Source organism: Passer domesticus, chromosome 7 (assembly GCF_036417665.1).
Source record: "Passer domesticus isolate bPasDom1 chromosome 7, bPasDom1.hap1, whole genome shotgun sequence".
Classification (NCBI taxonomy): Eukaryota; Metazoa; Chordata; class Aves; order Passeriformes; family Passeridae; genus Passer; species Passer domesticus.
This window is the reverse complement of record NC_087480.1, coordinates 34449390-34463555: the sequence shown is the minus strand read 5'-3', so window position 1 is coordinate 34463555 and position 14166 is coordinate 34449390. Positions and strand designations below refer to the sequence as shown.

Here is a 14166-nt window from a genome sequence, read left to right as displayed (position 1 = left end):
GAGCTTAGGTAAGTTTGTGTGCGCTGCTCAGGGAGGGGGGAGTGGGAGGCCCAGGCTCGTCCTTGAGCATCACAGTCATAGCCGCTTCCTCGGGAACAGGAAAAAACAGGCTCGTTTCCAGAGACGTGTGGAGCCTGCTGATGAACCGCCGGCGGGTGGGAGAGCGAGGGACAGGACAGACGCTGCAGCCCTCGCCGAGAGGCGTCAGCTCCATCCCGCTGCTCCATCCTGCTGCCCCAGGGCTTCCAAAGCACCCCGCACTGCCCCAGTGGTTCGAGCGGGGTCAGCAGGGTTTGTGCTTCCTGGGGGATGCAGATGGAGCAGGGGGGTCTAATGGTTCCACTTTCCCTCTCAATGGCACTGCCAGTTCACAGCTGGAATGTATAAGGACAATGTCTGGCTGAAGTTGCAGTTCTTCATCACAAATTCCCTGCTGGGTGTGGGGTGAGAGGAGGGAAGGGAAGGGATGCACATCAAAGGAGCCAAAACCTGGGAAAGCATCTGATAATGGAGGATCCTGATGAGACCTGGAATTGAAAGGAGATTAAAAGCCAGGCAGAGGTTGGAAACTGGAGGGGAGGGACTGAGCCAGCAAAAGAGAAAGATGAAGGGAAAGGGTTAAACCAGTGCACACCAGCAAAACCCAGGGTCTGGTGCTACGAGGGCCAGAGGTCCGTGAGGACCAACAGGATCCTCATGGACCTCATGGATCTTCATGGATCCTCAACCCATGGTGAGGTCAGGCTCACACAGGATCCCAGAGCTGCCCTCCCTGCAATCCCCCAGCTCAGCAGCTCTGGAAGGCAGTGCCCTTAACCCCCCTGCTCATGGCCAGCCAAGCACAAGGCCACAGCTGCCACTTCCACTCCTCATCCTCTCCCTTCCTCCCTGCTATTCCCAGCTCAGACGTTTTTCCAGAGCTCAGGCTGTCTCCTACCCTTGCTGCCTGCATTCATCATCCTCTGCACATTGCCAGAGCATCTTTCCCTTTGCCAGAGCATCTTTCCCAGGAGACATGAGCTCTGCCAGCAGAGTGGCAGCACGAAGCCATCTGGGCCCTGGGCCAGGGAGAGAGGCTCCTCTCAAGCTGCCTTTGGGAGCAGGAGCATGAGGATATCTGGGTGGGAGACACTGGGAGGGACCTCAGCCCCACTGAAAAGTAAAGGAGAGTCCTGTCTTTCTCGCATCACTTACAAGGAGCCCCAGGATGGTCTTGCTCATGGACAGACAGGAAGGAGGCATCAGGACTAATGACTGAACACTCACTTGGAGCTCCTCACCTAAGAGCAGCCTCCTTCCTGATGGCTCTGGGGATTTTCACTCAAATAACCAAGCCTTCTTGGTTAGCAGATATTCAGTTACAGATAAATGGCTGCAGCTACACCAAGCTCTTATTCATGTCTTCTCTGTGCCTTAAAACCAAGATCAGAGCTGTGATCCTTGGATTCCAGGGAAGAAATGGAAGAGTAAAGGCTGGAAGGTTGCTTTTGCCTGTCCAGCTGCTGAGAAGGTCTGTGCACACCCACAGGGTGTCTGTGCACACCCACAGCATGCACAGCGCTTGGCATCAGTTTTGGAAGTGCCACACCAGCCTGGAGCTCCAGCCCAGTTCAGCACCACGCTGGGAGCACTGGTGTCACAGCAGCAGTGGCTCCTGGCACCCACGCTCAGCTGTTCCACTGAGTCACTGAATGCTCAGGGTTGGAAAGGGGACCTGGAAATCATGCCAAGGCAGCTTGGCACTCACCTCCCAGCTGCAGCAGGTGACCAGAGGGTTCAGGGTGGCAGTGCCCCTTCTCCTCATCACCCACAGCTCCATCTCCTCCCTGGTTTTTCCACATAAATGCTGTAGAAATGTTCACCTCTGTCCCTTTCCCCTCTCGAACTGCAGCCCATCCTCCCAGCCACAGATCTGCAAAGTCACAGGATGCTCTGGTAACTCTCCCTGGTGTTTGAGGCATGGTCATGCCGAGAGGAAAACCTCCAGGAGCCTGGACACGTGTCACAGGCACACGGGACAGATGATTTCTGGCTGCAACTCCATGGAGCCTGGCACAGCCACTGTGCTGGGAACCACGTGCTGCTTGGAGCAAATGTAACTATGGCAAAAACACAGCTGGGATGGCAGCAACTGCAACTGGTGAGGAGCCTGGGGGATGTGAGCCAGAGCAGAGAAACTCTGCACATCTCTGCCTTGAGACTGCAGCCTGCTGAGCCCCTCTCCTGGCTTCAGGCCCTGCTTCCCTGCTGCTTTTCCCCAGAGAAATGAAGTGCATTGGACAAGTGTGTGTGTGTGGTTTTACCTTGTCCCCTGTGGCAGCTTTTGGAGCTCTGGGCTCAGGTGAGGCCAAGCTGACAGTGGAACAGAGGGGAGGACTGCCCATGGTGAGAGAGAGAGGGAAGGGGTCAAAGGCTGTGTCTTTTTGGGGACCACAGCAGCTCAGCCAGAAGAAGCACAGAGGTTTTGGCTGCAGAGTAGCTCTGGACTCAGGGCAGTGCCAGATCCACATGTGCAGGTCTGAGCCCTGGACTGGGAGCAGGATTGGGCTGTTCCAGCAAAACCTCCTCACCAAGGCTGGCACAGAGCCTGTGCCCACTGTGCCACAGCCAGCAGCTGAGCCCTCTGCTCCCTGGGGCAGCTTTTCTGCCTCTCCCTTCCGATGGGGCTGCTCAGGGCCAGGCAGCTGGCCAGCACGGGCTGCCCTAGGTGAGACATTTCATACTGCAGCTCTTCCCAGGGTTATGCAATAGCCTCTCAGCCCAGCCCCGTGTGTGTACTCAGATGTCTCCATGCTGCTCTGTATCTAATTTAATTACGTGCTTCCTGTCTCATTTAGCTTAGCAGCCTCCCGCGGCTCCGGCCCCGTGCCCTCCATTATCAGCCCTTGTTTTGGAATACAAAAAACCTCATCTGTGTCGCAACGCCGGGGCCAGGCTCCCTTCCCAGAGCCGTGCCACAGTCCTGCCAGCACCAATCCACAGGGCTGGGGTTCATCTCCATCAGGAGGGTCCAGGCTGGGAGGTGGCTGGGCTGAGAAGGCACCCAAGCCATACTTTAGCAGAATTTGGGGGGTACAGCCACTGGCTGGCTTCACCCCCAGCAGCAAAACACACACATATATGGGCTCCAGGGATTGCTGCTGGTGTTTCTGGGTTCTTGTTTGCAAAATGCCAGCAGCTTTGGAAAACACAAAAATCAAAGTTTTCAGCCCCAGAAATTGGGTTGGGAATGGGAAAACAAGGGTTTGGTGACAGGGTGCAAAGTGGCCTTGTGTATGTGCCCCCCCAAGCAAAGAGGGGGCTCAGCCAAGCTCTGAGGAGTTTCTGGCAGGGGCATTTTTGTGTTTTTATACTGTTTGAGTGGAATAAGGGGAAGATACACAAAGAGATTGGGAAGGGGAGGCAGGGAGAAGGAAGAGGGGAAGAGCCAGGCTGATCTGTGCTGTTTTGGGGTCTCACTGCAGGCAGGCTCCCCAAGGAGTCTTTCCCCCATTCCTCCTAAACCAGAGGGGAACCACAGAGGTGACAATCAGGGATGGCCAAACCTGAAGGCATTCCTGCCATGAAATCAGGGAGGTGCTGACTGCAAAGGGGCAGGAATGGGAGGTTTAAAGGCCCTGCTCATGTTGCATAGCCCCTTCCTCCACATGCAAGCTGTTGATGAGCTCTGGATGTGTTTAAGGAGGGAAGTAAGCCAAGGAGATGGGAATGGTGCAGGCAGGAGTGTGACGATGGGGACAGGGTTTGGTGGTGGGCTTGGCTTAGACCTGATGATCTTCGAGGTCTTTCCTAACCTGAGAAATTCTGTGAGGGTGCCAGGGAGAAGCAGGGAAGCTGCCAAAGCTGAGACAGCAGCCAAAAACTTGCAAGTGGCCCCTGAGTAGCCACATTGCAGCTGGGTCTGAGCCATGGGCACAGCTTATGGGACAGGGACAGTCAGCGTGGCTGTGGGACACCGAATCCATGTGGCTGCAGGTGAGCCTGGCTCCATCTGTGCCTGCCCAGCCCATGGATATCCCATGAAGGATCCCTCACCACGGTTTGATGGATTCGCAACACTCCACGTTCACATGAGGCACGGGAGGAAATAGCTGCTCTGGAAATTTGTAGCAGTGCAGAAAGAGATTATTGAAATAATAATAATTTTTAAAAAGAATAATTAGAATTACAAATGAGGTTTTCAAGGGGCAGCTGTTATCCACTCTGCCCACGTGCTTGCTTTGCACAGCTGCACAGGGAGAGGTAGCTGACAGCAGGTACTTTAATCTTCTCTTTCCGTTCCCAGCACCTGCTTTTTAAAGCCACTGAACAGCCAGGAAAAAGCTAAAAGATGATGGCTAAATATATCCTAACTAAGAGGAGAGACAGAGCAGCACTAATGGCAGATCCTTCCTTGGATGCATTCAAATGGGTTTGGCTTGGCGACAGGCTGAGGGAAGAAGCAGCAGATGAAAAACAGCAGAAGGGATTTAGGGGCAAAAATAAGGGGGATATAAAAAAGACAGAAGGACTGATAAATTCCACTAGACCCATTTCCAGAGGGAAACAAGCCAAATTTTTGGTTTTAAATGCAAGACATGTGTGTGCAGACCACAGAGCAAACACTCACCTTTCGCAGGGAGAGGGGGCTGTGCCAGGCAAGGCGAGAGCCCTTGGTGTGCCCAGGGCCAGGTGAGATCCAGGTCACTGCTCTTCCTGCAGTCAGACCTGCTCAGGAGACACTCAGCCCTTCCTCACTGTAGCCCCACACAGTTCCTGCAGTAAATCTCTGTCCTGGGTTGTAAGATATGGTTTGGGGGTGTGTGTTCTATTGCCATCTGTCAGAGCTGGGGCAGTTCTCTGCTGTTCATGGGGCAGTTTTCTTTATCTCTCCCACAACCAATCCTCCCTCCAGGAGATCCCTTCTGTTCATGGGACATTAATTATTAATTATCTTCTGTTCATGGCCAGTGAATGTCCCTGCATGGCTGATCAAATTCCATCATCCACTGGGAGATGCTCTGCCCAGGGGAGGAGCCAAGCATTCCTACCTGGATACAATCTGAGATTTTGGGACACCCCAGCAACCTTTGCCCACTGCATTCCCAGAGGAGCAGCTTTCTTCTGCCCTGCATTCCCAGAGGAGCAGCTTTCTCCTGCCCTGCATTCCCAGAGGAGCAGTTTTCTCCTGCCCTGCATTCCCAGAGGAAGAGCAGGCCCATCTCCAGCAGCCCTGGAGCTCCAGAGGAAAACTGCAGCCTTGTGCAGGATCCCTGCTCCAGCAGAAGCACAGCTGGCACTGCAGGAGGGCTGAGCCCCCATGGGATGGGACTGTGCCACCACCCTGACACACAGGGCTCAGCTCCTGCTCTGACTCTGGCTGTGGTTTTTTGGTACTACTGCATTTGTATTTTAAATTTTCCTATTAAAGAGCTGTTATTCCTGCTCCCATATCTTTGCCTGAGAGCCCCTTCATTTCAAAATTACAATAATTCAGAGAGAGAGGGTTTGCATTTTCCACTTCAGGGGAGGTTCCTGCCTTCCTTAGCAGACACCTGGCTTTTCAAACCAAGACAATCTCTCACCATGCAATTTCCCACTAACACGTAACCTCACCTCAAGAGCCCTGCTCCCTGCCCCTGCTAATGCCTCCCCTTCCCCCCTTGTTACCCAGGGTTGCCCTCATTGCTGCCTGACCCTTCCCCACAATCTCAGCCCCCTCCAGACTGCCCAAACTGGCCTATGACTCTCCAGCTCTTCCCTCCCTGGTTCATCCCACCAGGATGGAGCAAGCTGAGGCCCAGGTGTGAGCTGCCTGCTGGAGCACAGGGTGTTTTTTTATTGTCTGGAGAAAGCTCTTATTTGCTGTTTGCTCTTCGTGACCTCATCGTGCTCGATCCATCCACACTGCTCCCTTTCCCAGGAGCTTGTGTGTCCCTCCCACTGTTCCTGGTGCAGGGAGCAGGCTCAACACTTGTTTCCACCTCTGGCCATGATGGTTTTGGGATTTGGGAGTCCATCACAGGCAGCAGGGAGGTGTACTCAGAGAGGACAGCAGTGTGCTGCTGGAAGGCTCTTGGGATTCTTCTTCCTTGCAGGTCCTACTGACTCATTTGGGATTCATCCCCCCAAATTGAACCTCTGGAGAGCCTGGTTCTAAATTGCTCCAACTGAGCCATCAACAGCTTGGAGCCAACCCATCCCCACTCTGCATGTCTGCACCAGGGGCTGAGGACAAACAGCTTCTCCCCTCCTCTTCCTCCTCAGCAATTTGGCTGGGAGACACCCCTCCATGCCCAGGGCTGCAGCTTCTCAGACACTCAGGCAGAGAACAAATAGTCTCAGGCTGTTTATTACGTCCTCAGGGTGTCTATACAGCACGGGTGTGACACTGCACAGCGTGGTGACACGGCTCGGTGCGGGATTTGCGGCGTGGCTTCTCAGGGAAGAAGGGGAGCCTAGCAAACAAGCAGCTAATGCAGGGGAGCCCAGGGAGCCGAGCCCATGCCTTTCCTTGAGAGGGAAGGGATCAGACTGAACAGCCTGCCAGGCCTGCCCCAACACCAGCAGCACCTGGGCACCGCAGGGGCGGCAGCTGCGGCAGCGGGATCTCCTGGAAATAAAAGCGTTGCCCAGGGAAGCACTTTGGAGCTGTTCTTTCTGCCTGGTGGCTCACTTCTGAGTTCACTGCGTGCAGCAGAGCCATCCTCAGTCTCTCCTGAGCCACCCACGAGCTGATTTGCAGAGGAACCAGATATCTTTGTTATTTCAAGCAGCCTTGCTGGGCGTGTGGGTTTGTAGTCAGGTCCTCAAGGGGACACTGCCATCCCAGCAAAGTGGAGGTGCCAAGGAGCTTAAGGACAAATCTGAGCTCTGGTTTGGGTTACTCACAGAGGAGCTGGGGGGAGAGGTTATGAGAAGATGAGATCTTCAGTCGTGGCTCTTAGGGAGGGGGATCTACCCCAGGGTGTGCTCGTACCCTGCTCTCTTCGCTGCCAGGAGTCCTACAGAGGTCTGCAGGAGGAAACACAGCAGAAGGTGCCTCCTTCCCCTCTCTGCTTTTCAGCTGGTGGCTGCAGGCACTGATAGAGCAACATGAAGACATTTCTCTGGGGATAACGCTGTTACCTACACTGGAAATGCAAAGCTGAGCAGCTCCTCATCCGTCATGTTTCAGAGCCAGCCCGGGGCACGCAGCACGTGAGGCAGACTGGGAGGTGTGGGGCTGCTTGAGACAAACAATTCACAGCACAGCTGGTCCCCAGAGCTCCCTGGCCTCTCCAGAAGCAGGCACTGCCTTTTCTCCGGTGCCTTTTTGCCAGGAATGTTGGATGTTTTTGGTAACAAGCTCATCCCCCTCTGCCACCTCCCTCCCACGGCCTCGGCTCCCTGAACTCCCGCTGAGTTCACCGCAGTCTCAGATTAGACACACGTCCTCCTGTAAAGCCAGGAGGAGGCACAGAGCACAATGACTGACTTTGCTGAGCAAATGCAACCCACACACCTTTATTGAGACTACTTTTGTAAAGCAGGGAGCCACGGGGGTGCCCAGCTGTGAGTGACCCCAGCACGGACACCCTCTACCCCAGCCAGCCCCTGCCACAAGCACTGCATGTGCAGCCTGCATGGAAGAAGGAGAAAAAGAAGGAAGACAAAAGACTTGGGGACAAGATGAGCCTCTGCAAAGCCCAAGGGGTGCGTGGTAGACAGAAGCATTCTGGTCTAGCAGCAAAATGAACTTTAATTCCAGTTCTGGGATATAATGCTACGATGCCAGAGAGAGCACAGCACCAAGGAAAGAGACAATTGCAGCAGCCCCAGGGATGAAAGATAATGCAGAAATTATGTGAAACGTTTTGTTCTTATATAACGGGCAGGGAAGAGCTCCTAGGAGCTTTACAGTGGCAGTAGGAGGAGTGTAGGAGGGAGATGGCATGACCAGAGATGAGTGCCTGGGGAAAGGAAAGGCAAAGAGGACAGGAGGGATGGAGGAGAGGCAAGCAGGGGAAGGTTAGGGGAATCCCAGGCTCAGACAGATGAGGACAAACAGTGCTGGTGGACAGGAAGGTTTGGAGTGCTTCAAGGAGGAGGAGGGAAGACAACCAGGACAGGACAGAGAAGGAGAGAGGAGTTTTGAGGGAGAAGCCAGAGGCCCCCAGGGAGGGGAGAGCTTGCACTGACAGGTGAGAGGCACTCAGGACTGGCATGAGGTATGCTTTGCTATTGCTCTGAATGCTGTAAACATTTTGGTTTTGTGTCTATCAGTGAACATTCAGTTCAGTTTGATACATGTGCTCTTAGGGGTAACTGGAAACCTAGCAGAGTTTTACATCTCTTACTACTACTTGGACTTACACACGAGGCAAACACAACACTGGCTAAAGATCTCAGTTTATGTCATTTGTGCCTAATTCTCCTATTTTAACATGCACATCTATGTCTCAGGAAAGCTTCTGTAGTAGAGGACACTAAATAAGATACAGATGAAGTCACATGCACTCTCATCCACCCACACCCCCAGACACACACAGCAATTTCCCCCTCCCTTTGCCCTTCACACCTCCCCAGCACGGGCAGCAGGGACCCCTTGGTGCATCAATGAGTCCACTAAAAGTGGTGGAAATCATCCCAAGCCTGGCTGGTGGACCAAAGCAGGAGAAACTTTACACAGATTAGAGTTCTGCATCTGACCCTGGAGTTAACATAACCACCTGAAGCTCATAGAAAAGGAAATTTATAAACTCTTTTTCCCTTCTGCCATCAATCTACCTGGGAGCTGACTGGGTATGAGCCAGCAAACAGAATAAAAAGAACTGAGTGAACCAATTTTTTTCCCCCTCTTCATGTGATGGCACATTTTAACGTTGCTCCAAACAGGAGGAAAATTTTGGACGTGTGTGCTTGTGGAGAGGGAAATGGGTTTGTAGGTTGTGAGTATTCCTTTCACACCAGGAAGAGATGAATCAAGGATAGGATATTTGCCCTTGGTGGGAATTAGTCACCACTCAGCTCTTTCCAAAGCTTTGGCTCAGTCTTTATTTCCTTGATCAGCCCCTGGTTTGAGGGGTAGAACTACAAGCTGCTTATTTTGATTCAATTCAGAGCATTTGTCATAAAAGAAGCAGCTGGTGCCATTTTCTTGTTTAAGAAAAATAGAATTTTACTTTAAATAACTAGTCTGCTTTCCTTCCAGAGAGACAAACTGCAAGAGCAGCAACACAAACAAGGAGTGGTAGACTCAAATGCCCCAGACAATACTTTTGCTCCATTCTGTGTTCTAGGATGCTGTTCCCAGTGGAGGGAACAATTTACTGGGGCTCAGTTTGCTGGGGAAAACACCTCTCCTACATCAGCCAGCCTGATTCCAGCTCCTGTCACACTGCAGCAATGACATCTGCAGGTGTGCCCTGCTCCAAGCAATTCCCCAGGTGGATGGAGGAGAGAAGGGAGCTTGGATTTGCAGGGTGTTGGCCACTTTGAAGTTTTCCCATGAGCTCTGATGTGAAATGAAAGGACTTCCAGCACCAACACTGCTGGAGCATCTCGTGGAGAGATGGAGTCACACTCTGGACAGGAGCAGGGAGTCACACTCTGGACACCAGGGGAGCCTGGGGATTGTCCCCATCACATTCCTGGACACAAGCCTCTGGTTCCTGCTGTGTCCCCTGTCCTGGCTGTCTCTGTGACCCTCCCCAGGGTGCTGCAGAGCCTTGTCTGGGGTGCCTCAGCTGGCACTAGAGCCCAGCCAAGCCCACTCAGGTGTGTCTGGAGAGTTGTCATGGCTTTCTGCCTTCTCTCTAAAAGCAGTGACTGCTTCAGCCTCCTTCTGCTGGCTCTCACATCCTGGGCAGCTCTGGGAGGCTTTTTTTGTATGTACAGGCAAGAGGAGGGTGGAAAGGAGGAAGGCAGGGCCAGACAAGGTGGCCTCGTTCACCACTGGCAGCATTTGTTTGATGCCACAGTGCTGGAAAGCTGAGCTGATCTTTGGCAGCAGGGAGTAAAACTGGGACCACAGGCTGATGCCTTAAGATTTTAGCTTTTGGATTTTTCAAGTCCTACACTGTATTAGTGCATAGCTCTAAACTCCATATAAGGTGCAGTTAATTCTCTCCACATTTTGGTCAGACAAAACAATCCCTCTGGGCCTGTGATCCAAAACCACCTTACAGCCTCAGGGCCCAAAAAGGATAAACAAAAGTGAATTGGGGGTGGGGAGCAAACTGGGGGTAAATTATTTCATTACCTGAAGCTGTAATTGGAGGATTAACCCCTGATATGTAAATGGATCAAACTTATAATTGTCTGAAAAATTCATGACCATTGTCCATCTTGGGTGTAGCCTCTGGGAGGCTTTGACTGCCCAAGGTGTGCCTATTGAATGCCTTTAATAAATAACCACTTTATCCTCTTAACTCTGTCCAGCTTCTGTTCTAGGCAGCCACTCCCCATCAGTTTTTGGTGACCCAGATGGGAGAGGAAACTGCAAAAGGAGCCTGTGTCCCTGGGGATCCCAGTCTGTCCTGTGTTTCACAGGGGTGGCAGACAGCATTTCTGGGAAAGGGGAGTTCCTCCAGCCTCTGCTCACAGCCAGAGAGGGAAGATTTCCATCCTCCCTTGCAGGTCAGGCCCTGAGTGTGTCACTGCAGGGTTTGTCTTTCTTGCTCCCTACCCCAGGCAGGGGTTGTGGGGGTGATATGACTCCTTCTGTCTTGGATGATGTGTCTGGGATGTGTTCTATTGCCATCTTCAGAGCTGGGGCAGTTCTCTGCTGTTCATGGGGCAGTTTTCTTTATCTCTCCCACAACCAATCCTCCCTCCAGGAGATTTCTGCTGTTCATGGGACATTAATTATTAATTATCTTCTGTTCATGGGCCAGTGAGTGTCCTTGCATGGCTGATAAAATTCTATCATCCCACGGGGAGATGCTCTGCCCAGGGGAGGAGCCAAGCATTCCTACCTGGATACAATCTGAGATTTTGGGACGCCACAGCAGCCTTTGCCCACTGCATTCCCAGAGGAGCAGCTTTCTCCTGCCCTGCATTCCCAGAGGAAGAGCAGGCCCATCTCCAGCAGCCCTGGAGCTGCAGAGGAAAACTCCCCCCTTGTGCAGGATCCCTGCTCCAGCAGAAGCACAGCTGGCACTGCAGGAGCGCTGAGCCACCATGGGACGGGACTGTGCCACCACCCTGACCCACAGGGTCAGCTCCTGCTCTGACTCTGGCTGTGGGTTTTTTTGGGGGTATTTTTCGTTTGTACTATTGCATTTCTATTTTTATTTTTCTTAATAAAGAACTGTTATTCCTGCTCCCATATCTTTGCCTGAGAGCCCCTTAATTTCAAAATTACAATAATTCAGAGGGAGGGGGTTTACATTTTCCATTTCAGGGGAGGTTCCTGCCTTCCTTAGCAGACACCTGGCTTTTCAAACCAAGACACCTTCCTACAGCTCAGGCAGCACCAGGCACAGCCACTGGGTGTGTGTCTCTGTGTCCTTTGCTTCCACCTCTGATTCCTTCCATGCATTGCACAGGTTCACCAGACCTCTCTCACTGTGCCTTGCTTGCCACAAAGCTTTGGGACACTGAGCTCCTGCATGATCTGGTCCCCTTGGGGAAATCATGGCAAGTCTGGAGCATTTTCCAGATGCCCCTCACTGCTCCCCCTTTTGAGCAAGCAGCAAAAAGTTTGTGTCCAACTGTGCCACGTCCAGAACGTGAGCTTTGTGTCTCTTGTCTCCCAAGAGGGGCCTCAGCAGTCCCAGAAGCTGTGTCACTGAGCCTGGTGTGGTTGCATAATGTCACCTCTGTCACCCCAGGCCAGCCCCTGCTCCTCAGGTGTCCTTGAAGGGGCAGGGGACAGCCAGAACACTGGGTCATTGCTGCTCTTTCTGGCCTTTCCTCGGGGAAATTTAACTGGAGATGGGATTTGCCTTCCAAAGACCTGGAGGATTTTGCTGCTGGCCAACCAGGCACTGAAAAGCAGGTTTCCCTACTGAACATAAAGTTCGCAATTGCAATTTAGACTTCAGTGTCCTGGAGACCACAGGAATACACCTCCAAAATAAATCCAGCATGGTTACCACCTCTGTCTTGATCCTATTTGTCCTACTGTCCTACATATCATCCTTACAAAAACCCTCAAAAAGCTATTTCCTACTTAATTGATGGACAGTAATTTTTAATATCGAACCAGACTTTTTTTTATCTTGTTCCAAAAACATTTTGCTTGGCTTTAGACTTTGTTCTGCCTCATACACCACATTACACAAAGTCTCCATCAGCAGTTTTCTGATGTATCAAAGACACCCACCACCCTCGGCTGGAGCAGAGGTTTACAGCCTCTGGTCTGGGGATGACTGAGACAAGAAAAAGATCCATGGGGTCACTTTCCAGGCCTTCATTAAATTAAGAAAAGAGACCTCTGGTCTGCCGGCTCAAATCCACAGACAGGCTGTCTGCTTCTCCCCTGAAAAATATTGCAAGAATCTGCCAAGCTGGAGCAGCAGTGCCGTGGAAATGGGGCCATCAGATGGAAGGAATTATTACTATGTCTTGGGGAACTCTTTGCAGGGCACCGAACCCACAGTGGACACTCGGTGAGTGGGAACAGTCAGTAAAAGGGAAATAACAAAAATAGAAATGGGATTTGTCACCTTGCTGGCCAGGTACCCCATGAAAAATGCCATCTGCTGTGGCAGACGGGCCTTGTGCTTTTCCTACACCTCAGCAAGGGCCAGAAGGGACATTCCCTCTCTCCCACCAGGTCCTTCCTGAGGAGCCACCAAGCCTGTGGCAGCCTGGAGCCCCTTTGTGCTAGGCTTTGGTCCAGTGCCCAGCACAACAGAGCCTGAATGACGGCTGAGACTGAGCTACCACACAAATAAATAACAGCCACGAAAAACAATCATTCACATTAGAAGACTTGCCTGCCCAGGCCTAGTGAGAGCTTTTGGGATTACCTTCCTCATGAGGAAAGCTCAGCTCCTGGGGAATACTCTGAGCCTCCATCCCTGAAGGAAAGGGGGCAGTGACAGGGTGGCAGCCAAGCCATAAGGGGTGCAGAATAAATGGGGAGGTAAGCTAAGTTTGCTGATGGTTTCCACTTCAAGAAAGAGAATTAACCCTGTGCCTTTGTCTGCTCTCTGCCTCCCCTCAGTGTCTGGTCCAGACCCCAGCAGTGTGAGAGGTGGCCTGGATGTGGCCTCACTGCCCTTGGGGCCCTCCTGAGCACAAGGGAGAGGTGAGAGACAGCGAGATGGGTGGAAGGATGGAGGGGTGTTATTTACACACAAACCAGCCCAGCCATTTTAAAGGGAACCTGCCTTGCCCACAGGTGACCCCGTGACTCCAGAGGGTTGTGGGTTTGTGCTAGACAGAGGGAACGACTGCAAGGTGCTACTGCTAACAAAAAAAAAAAAACAAAAAAAAAAAAAAAAGCACAGATAGTCAAAGAGTCTTAATACCACGCCTGGATCACTCTCTGGAAGCTTCCTCTGCCCCTTCTCCCTCTTTTCCCATTCCCACTGCTTTTAACACCGAGAAAGTTTCACATTTAAACATGGGTTTTGGCTGTTGTGGGAAGCACGTGGTTTCTGAGAGCCCCGTGGCTGTCCTAGCTGAGCCTCCTCTGGGTCTGAGACAGCAGGTCTGTGTAAATTTTGGATCTCAGGAACCTGGGGTACGAGTCTTTCTCCATCAGGCTGTGCACCTTCCCCTGAGCTTGGTCAAAGCAAGACAGGGAGGGCTCCTGCACATTTCTTCTGGTCAGCTCCCGTGTCTGGAAGTCTATGTTCACCTGGGGAAAGCAGCAGAAGAGAGATTGGCACTGAGTGTCCAGCTGGCCTCCTTCAAATGGCAAAATTCCCTCTCTGCCATGGCTGTGGAACTGCAGCAGAACCAAGGTCCTACCCTGTCCAGCCCCACAGCTCTGGGGGGTTTAGTGATTCAGGGCTGGGAATCCTGCCCCAAGCCTGGAAAAGTTTCATTTATAGATTTTTATATATATATATTCTGAAATCACTTTACTTTTACTGAAATTGCTTTTTAAATTACTTTTATTTAGGCTCCTAGGCAGCACATCACCTAAAGCTGCTGACTCAGCCTAACCTCTCTCCTGCTCTCTCTTTTCTTCACCACATGCCTAATAAATGGGTGAATAAACTTTTAACTGGGTTTAAATGGCTTTAA

At 52.0% G+C, this 14166-nt stretch overlaps 1 protein-coding gene across 5 annotated transcripts in view; it reads right to left on the bottom strand.

Annotated features, from left to right (window-relative positions):
• Positions 1-6313: 6313 nt before the first annotated feature.
• The window catches only part of RGS8 (regulator of G protein signaling 8), a 31271-nt gene continuing 23418 nt past the window's right edge, over positions 6314-14166 (bottom strand). For all 5 annotated transcript variants that reach the window (XM_064427612.1, XM_064427615.1, XM_064427616.1 and 2 more), the window contains exon 6: positions 6314-13774. In XM_064427612.1, coding sequence (XP_064283682.1) covers positions 13592-13774 — 183 coding nt within the window. In that variant the 3' untranslated portion in view covers positions 6314-13591. The remainder of the gene's footprint in view (positions 13775-14166) is intronic.